General features: G+C 61.4%; 1 protein-coding gene across 1 annotated transcript in view; it reads left to right on the top strand.

The window, feature by feature from the left end:
* Window positions 1–340: 340 nt before the first annotated feature.
* The window catches only part of Sirpa (signal regulatory protein alpha), a 41,695-nt gene continuing 34,660 nt past the window's right edge, over window positions 341–7,375 (top strand). The window contains 2 exon segments of the mRNA XM_046433161.2: window positions 341–607; window positions 1,433–1,520. Coding sequence (XP_046289117.1) covers window positions 1,442–1,520 — 79 coding nt within the window. The 5' untranslated portion in view covers window positions 341–607; window positions 1,433–1,441.

The following is a 7,375-nucleotide window of genomic DNA, read 5'->3' as shown; positions in this document are numbered from 1 at the left end:
TCCGCGCCTCTCAGGCTGCGCTCCACGGTGGAGAGGCCCCGGGCCCGGGAGAAACCGCCGCCCCAGGCGGGCCGGGACCCTCGCCCCGCGTCGCCCGCCGCAGCCCCTTCCCGCTCCCCGCTCCCCGCGCCTCTCTCCCAGGCGGCACCGAAGTCCTTCCTACACACTCGCTATTTTTGTACCATCACTCTCTCCTTCCTCTCCCCTTCCCCCTGCCTCCACTTCCTGCTGGCTTCACCTCGGCCCAGCTCGGGAAGATCTGGGCCCCTCCGGCCCGCACCCATGCCCTAGGCAGCTCCAGAGCTCGGGGACCGGGGGCAGGGCCACTCGGGGAGGGGCAAACGGCGGCGCTCCCGCCCCCTCCACTCCCCCTCTCCCGCGCCGCCCGCAGCCTCTCGCCCGCGGCGGGAAGCGGGGACCAGTCCGGCGGAGTCTGGAGGCCGGGGGAGGCCGGCCGCAACTTCCCCAGTCCACCTTAAGAGGACGATGTAGCCCGCCCGCGGCGCCGGCCTCAGAAAAACAAGTTTGCGCAAAGTGGAGCGGGGAGCCGGGCCTCTGGGCAGCCCGGGCGGCGCGTCCACCGCCTTCCAGCCTCCCGGGGGCGCAGGTCCGGCCGGCGGGCGCGAGGGCGGAGGGAAGGGCCGCGCGGGCCGGGGGCTGCGCGCAGTCGGAGCCCGGGCTCTCGGCGTCCCGGTCCCGAGCCCGAGCGGGCGGCGGAGGCTGCGCGGCCGGGGACCCGCGCGGGGTGCTGGGCCCGGCGCTGCCCTCGCTGCCTCCGCGGGGCGCGCTGCGGGCGGGCGAGGAGGTGCCGCGGGGCCGGAGCCCGCAGCCTCCCGGCGGGCGGAGGGCGGCGGAGGGGGCCGGGCTCGGCGGTGGGCGCAGCGCGGGGACCGCGGCCGGGCGCGCGGCGGGCAGCCCGGGCGGGGCAGGTGGGCCGCGGCGGGGGCGGCTCTGCGCTCGGGCTCCGCGGCCGCGCTGCCCCGGCCCTGCGCTCGGCGCCGCTCTCCCGCGCGGTCGGCCCGGGTCCGCGCGCCTCCTCGCTCTCTCCCTCGCTCTCCTCGCTCTCTCCCTCTCTCTCCCTCGCTCTGCCTCGCTCTCCTTGCTCCCTCGCTCCCCCCTGCTCGCCTCCCGGGTCTCGGGCTCCCCGCCCTGCTCCCCGGGGTCTGTCCCTCTCTCCCGTCGCCTGTCCCCGGCCGTCCCCGGCTTCCTTCCCCGCGCTCTCTGGCTCCGTCCCCTTCCCCGTCTCCCGATCTCTCCCGGGGGGCGGGGGGGAGTCCCCGACCGTCGCGGCGGCAGCGGCGGCTGCTCCGAGCCGCTCCGGGCCCCCGATCCGGGGCGGGGGGCGGGGGAGGGGGAGCCTTAGTCATTTCCCCGCTCCAGCCCGCGCCGCCCGAGCGCGCACTCACGGCCGCTCTCCTTCCTCGCTCCGCAGCCGCGGCCCATGGAGCCCGCCGGCCCGGCCCCCGGCCGCCTCGGGCCGCTGCTCTGCCTGCTGCTCGCCGCGTCCTGCGCCTGGTCAGGTAAGCACCCCTACTCCCCACCGATTCCCGCCCGGAACCGCGGGCTCGGGCCTCGCAGACTGCCGCTGGGAGCCGCTCGGCTAACGTGCAGCAGTCCTAGGGGGAGAGATGCCTGTCACCAGGGTTACAGATGCAGAAACTGAGGCCCAGAGAGGGCCAACGACTTGCCCAAGGTCACACAGCCAAGGCTAGCCCCCAGGATAGAACTCTTTCTATAAAGGTCTGTTTCTATAGACAGTGACAGTGTGACACTGTGCTGGGCACTGGGACTTAGTGAAGACTCGGTTTACCCAGCCCCTGCCTAGTGCAAGGAGGACGGCAGGCTGTCAGTGGCTCTTAAGCAGGGTGGCTTTGCTCAGAGCTGTCTCTCTAGACTTAGGGCTTTCCACAGGTTTGACTTCAGAGTCCAGAGAGCGGGTGGGGGCAGAGACGCTGCCTGGAATGAAACAGGCTGTTGCAAATAGGAAAGAGTGAGTCCTCCCTCGGGTACGAAGAGTCGAACAGTGTCAGTGTGTATGCGGGAGTGGGGGTTGGCAGGAGCCAGGGAGGCCCTGGGGAGACTGCCTGTGATCTACTGATCTCTCCTGAAAACGCTGTGGATTGTCCCTGTGGTGGCAAAGCCTCCGGCTGGATACTCTCTCCTGGCTGCTCTCCGGCTCCCCCTCGCTCTGCCTTCCCCAGGCTTCCAGGCAGCTCCCGCAGTTCAGGTGTTCGGCGGGGCTGTTACCTGTGGCTCTGAGCATGTCTTTTTGTTGGCCTACATCAAACACCTGGCAGGCAGGCAGCAGGCAGCAGGCAGCGGGCTGTGAGGGCTACTGTGTGTATTCGCCAAGGGGTGAGGTCACCGTTCAGGAGTCCTGCTTCTTAAAGGGGTTTTGCAAAAACAGGAGTCTCCTGGGAGGAGGTGAAGCTCCGAGCAATGGCGTTGGAGGAGTTGCGGAGGGAGGGGATGGGGGGGGGTCTTGTCTTGTGGCCTCTGGAAGCTATAGTGGACAGGGGTCTCTGCATCTGCCACCGTGAGCAGGGAGGTAAGGATGAGCTCAGTGTGCACCCCCCCAACACACCCCACCCCTTTGCATTTGCCTGGAAACTGGTTACCATCTGATAGCACTGAGAAAAAGAGAACTAGCAGAGAGGGGGTGGAAGAGGGTGGGGGATGGACAGCAGCTTCTCTCTGCCCTGCATTTAGTTCCCCCTGAGCCCCAGCAGCCCACAAGGTGTCCCCCCACCCCCAGTTCTTCTTGGTCGCAGTGGGCTCCTTGCTGGGTGGACACGGAAGCTCTGATACATTTCCTATCTTTCCTGTGAGTGGATCTCAGATCTTCTTCCTGCCCCAGCCAGCCATTTGTACCCTGCAAAAAAAAGTCCTAGCCCTGCCCTGCGGTCCTCCTGGGCTGGGAAATGCACAAGTGCCTCTTGCAAGTGCCTCATTTTCATGAAGCCGGGAACTGGGTCCAAGTGAATTTCTAAATGTCTGTTCCAGGCCCTCTCAGACCAGGACCCTGTGGCTCATTCCCTGGCAAATGAGCAGTAACACTGATTAACAAATGTTTAGGGGGACACCTGCCTCCGCTGGGGCCCTGGCCGGGAGTGCCAGCACCCTTCTTGTGATCACGTCTCCCCCCCACCCTTTGCCTATAAAAACAATGTATAAAATGGTAAAGATTGGGCCATAAAACTTCCGTTCCAATCCATTCAGCATCAATAGCCTGAAAAAGTGGAAGCAGCAGAGGGGCCCGGATTAACTTTGAAATAAATAAATCTTAGGAGGTAAGAATGAATGTCTCGGTTGAGGGTGGCAGCAAGGGATGGGGCAAGGCCACCGAGCTCGGGCCTCCCAGAATCCTTCACTCGGTTTTCTGGGGTTCTGGTGGCACCCTGGGCCCTGCTTTGAGGCTGGAGATGGGGCCTCAGGCCCTGCCACCCTTGTTTGGGGCAAGGGATTCGTGACAAAGCAGAAGAGGGACACGATAGAAGGGCAGGAAGGTAGGAGTAGGCAGTTGTCCAGTTTTCTAAGAAAATGGATTTGTTCCGGTGAGAAACTCAAATGTCAGGCCTAGGAAGGCAGCTGGAGATGGAAGGACGGCCCGTGTCTCGGGCAGGGTTGTCATTCTGGGAGGTGTCACATGATGGCCCTGGCTTCACATGATCCCTGTGCGGGGGGGGGGGGGGGGTCTGGTCATGTGGATCATCTTGGTTGGGGGAGGCAGGGGAAGAAGTTTCTACAAATCGCATTTGGCACAAATACCGCCAAAGGGCAATTGTAAAAAGGTGCCAGTGAAGTCCCCACCCTGGGTTCTCCCAGCCAACGTAGGGCCACTTGCTGATGACTGCGCTGAGGGAGGTTGGGGACACCTGGGCAGGCTCCTTCTGGGGCCCCACGGCCCCACACTAGGCCTGTGGATACTTGCTGGACCTCATCTGGGCCTAGGGACCTCTGGGTCACTCTCAGGCAGACCTCCCAGGAGCTCCCTCACCTTAGCCTGGAGCAGGCCAAGCTGAGTTGGGATTCAGGCTTTGGGGATAGCTGGACCCCCCACGGAGCCTCTGACCCTGGGGTGGAAGGTGGCCTGTTGGTGGCTCCAGTGTACTTTCCTGAGTGATGAAGTCAATCTCACTTCCTCTTTCACAGAAAAATAAGGGGGTAGGAGCCTGACTCCAACTTGCCCAGGCTGTCGGAGGTCCTTTAAAGCCGTGGTGTACTCTGGGTACTTTCGAGCCATTAATTATTTCTTTGCTAGCCCCACGGAGACTCATGGTGTGATTCATCAGTCAGCACCGATGAGTCCTGATGTGAACCAGGGGTTGGGAGAGGGAGGAGGCACCATGTTTATTAAGTACTCAGCAGCGTCCCTGCTGAGTGTTTTATCTGCATGATCTCATTCATCAGGGATGCCCGGGGTTGGCATTTATCCCCATTGTACAGATGAGGAAAATCAAGTCCCAGACTTGGGGAATAAGTGGTCCCAGGAGTAAGAGGGGAGGGAGCCAGGAGTTTGAGCTCGTGGAAGAGATTAAATGCCTTACTCAGGATTCCTTGGTCCAAGACGGAAAGGGTGAGACTCATCCCCTCCTGACTTAGGGGGAGAGTCACAGAAAGGTTTTCCACTGAGTCACACACATGTGCTTCCCGAGAGCCCGCTGTCAGCCCCTTGGCCCTCACAGATGACAGCACCCCGAGAGTGATGTGGCCCCGCCAGGAGCCCCCCATCTGGGCTGCCGAGCTCTGGAGCCCCCAGGGCTGGATGTTCCTCCCTGCATCTTCCTGGTGCCCTTTGTGACAGATGGCGAGGGGGTGTGCGAGAGGAAGGGAGTCTAAAAGTGTTGTGCGGATCCCACACGCTCGCGCGCCGCTTCCAATGGCTCCGTGCGACAGGTTACTTTCTAATTTGTAGTCTTGGACTCACGGAAGGTCCCTACCCCCTCTCTGTTGAAATGTGCTCAGATTTCTGTCCTGTCAACACGGCGCCCATCATGTCACTCCCAGCTCAGAACCTCGAGCTGCTGGTCCAAGTTTTCTGAAAAAGAAAAACCAGAAAGCAGCAGCAGGGCCCTGACAGGACTCGTTTCTGGCCACGTGTTTCCAACAGCCTGACCCTTGAGCTGTTGCAAAATAACAGGCTGACTCCCTGCCCAGAGCCCCGCTGGCTCCTGAAGCCCTAAACGCCAGCAGCACCTGAAAGAGCTCGCCCTGGGGAATCCCAAGTGGGACCACTTCTGCCCCTGTGCTGGCCACGGTGTGGGCAGGGTACATTGGATTTGCTCACCCATCACCCTGTGGTCTAGCCCAGAGCAAAGCCACACCCCGCCCGACCCTCACCTCTGCTCTACTCATGCTGTTCCTGCCATCAAAACTGCCCATGAGAGCCAGCGTGGTGGCACACACCTGTAATCCCTGTGGCTCAGGAGGCTGAGGCAGGAGGATCTCAAGTTCAAAGCCAGCCTCAGCACAAGCAAGGCACTAAGCAACTCAGTGAGACCCTGTCTCTAGATAAAATACAAAATAGGGCTGGGGATGGGGCTCAGTGGTTGGGTGCCCCTGAGTTCAATCCCTGGCACCCTCCTGCAAAAGAAGCCCCTTCCCAAACCAGGCTCAGTGGCGCTCCCCTGTCATCCCAGCAACTCAGGAGGCTGAGGCAAGAGGATCACAAGTTCAAAGCCAGCTTCAGCAACTTAGCAAGGCCCTAAGCAACTCAGTGAGACCCTGTCTCTAAATAAAATATAAAGAGGGCTGAGGATGAAGCTCAGTGGTTAAACGCACCTGGGGTCCATCCCTGGTACCAAATAAAAAGCCCCTATTCGGACTTCTTCCTCCCCTGAGCCTCCCCTCACCAACCCCCTGGATTTGCATCTGAGGCTCCTCACTATTTTCTCCTTGATCTGGGACCCCTGCCTGCACCTAAACCTCAGGCCTGCTTCTCCAACCTTGGCCGCCAGGAAGCCTCCGCCTGTCTCCCTGGTCTGGAGCTCAGACCCCCGCTTCAGTCCCAGCCCTGCTACGGACTTGGGCCTCAGTTTTCTCACCTGTAAAATAGGGATGGGTTAACAGCTGTAGCTCAGGAACCAAGTCGGCTGATGCTCTTGGGTTGCTTCCAGGGTGCCTGGGAGGGCAGTGCTCTGCGTTTCCTTCGTGGTTCTTTCTGTTTGATCTCGTCTGTAAAACGAACTGCTCTCTGAAGCATGCAGCAGGCTTGTGGCCCATGGTGGGGACTCAGACAACAGCAGGAGGGCTCAGTGAGTGAACCGCAGTGTGGGTCGCCAGGCTGAGGGGGGACAGACAGGTTGAGCCAAATCTACCTGCGTGTTCCTGAGACCGGGCGCAGTGGCACGGGCCAGCCTCTAGGTGTCTCTGGCAGGACGCGCAGGGCTGCAGCAGCTGATTCCCAGGCCTGGAGAGCGCGAGGGGCCAAGAGGGCCGGGCACCAGCCTCGCCCCACACCCCATTGTGCCCAGAGCAGAGAAAAAGGGACTGGCCCAGCTCACAGGGCAGCTCTGTGGCCAGCCCCGGGTGGGATGCCAGGCCTCCTGTGGCCTAGGCCAAGACTTTTGAAAACTGGGCTGTGCTGGAAGTTTCCACTGTGAAAGCCAGAAACCCGACAGGATCCTGAATTCTGTGAGAAAATTCTAAAGTCATCATAATAGGAAACATCATTTCCAGACCGACACTGGGCTCAGCACTGGCAGGGTGTGGTCCCAGTTGTCCCTGCAGCTCCCCTGGGTGGTGTGCATCATTATCATCTGACCCATTTGATTAGTGAGGGAATGGAGGCTCAGAGAGGTGGAGCACCTTGCCCAAGGCCACACAGCATCAGAATCAGATGGCCACCTGGGGCAGCCTAACCACAGGACCTGTGCTGTGAGCCGTCCTGTCGTTCTTTAGATACTGTTTAGCCTTACTTGGCTAATGGCAAAACTGAGGCCCGGGAGCTGGCGTCCTGCTATCTCAGGGCTACACTTGATGTCCCTCCATCAGCATATCATCTGGGAGGTGGGGGCAGCAGGTGTTCCCAAGACGTGTTTCCGTTCCGGTGCTGGAGGGGGAAGCAGCTATTTTGACAGCTGAGGCTGCTTTCCTGTTCGCTTCGGGCATTCCTGGGTAGGTCTTCTGTGCAGGGCGGACGGTCCTGCCAGGTGTCTTGCCGGTCCCTGGGTCCAGGGAGATGATGGAAACAGCTGAGCTGGGAGTGGGGCGGCTGTGGAGCTGGTTCTTTGTGTCTCTGCGGTTTCCTGAGCCCATCCATCTGGGGGCGCAGGGTGTTAGCTGCCGCTGGTGGGCACTGCAGGCCGAGGGCAGGTGCTGGGACTGGGAGGGACATGGGACCATAGGGGGGTCATAGGCCCCCAGCCACAGAGAC

Source organism: Marmota monax, unplaced genomic scaffold, assembly GCF_021218885.2.
Source record: "Marmota monax isolate L192 unplaced genomic scaffold, Marmota_monax_Labrador192_F-V1.1 WCK01_AAM20220418_F8-fsc00014, whole genome shotgun sequence".
Taxonomy (NCBI): domain Eukaryota; kingdom Metazoa; phylum Chordata; class Mammalia; order Rodentia; family Sciuridae; genus Marmota; species Marmota monax.
Note: the sequence above shows the minus strand (reverse complement) of the source record. Positions and strands in the feature narration are given on the sequence as shown.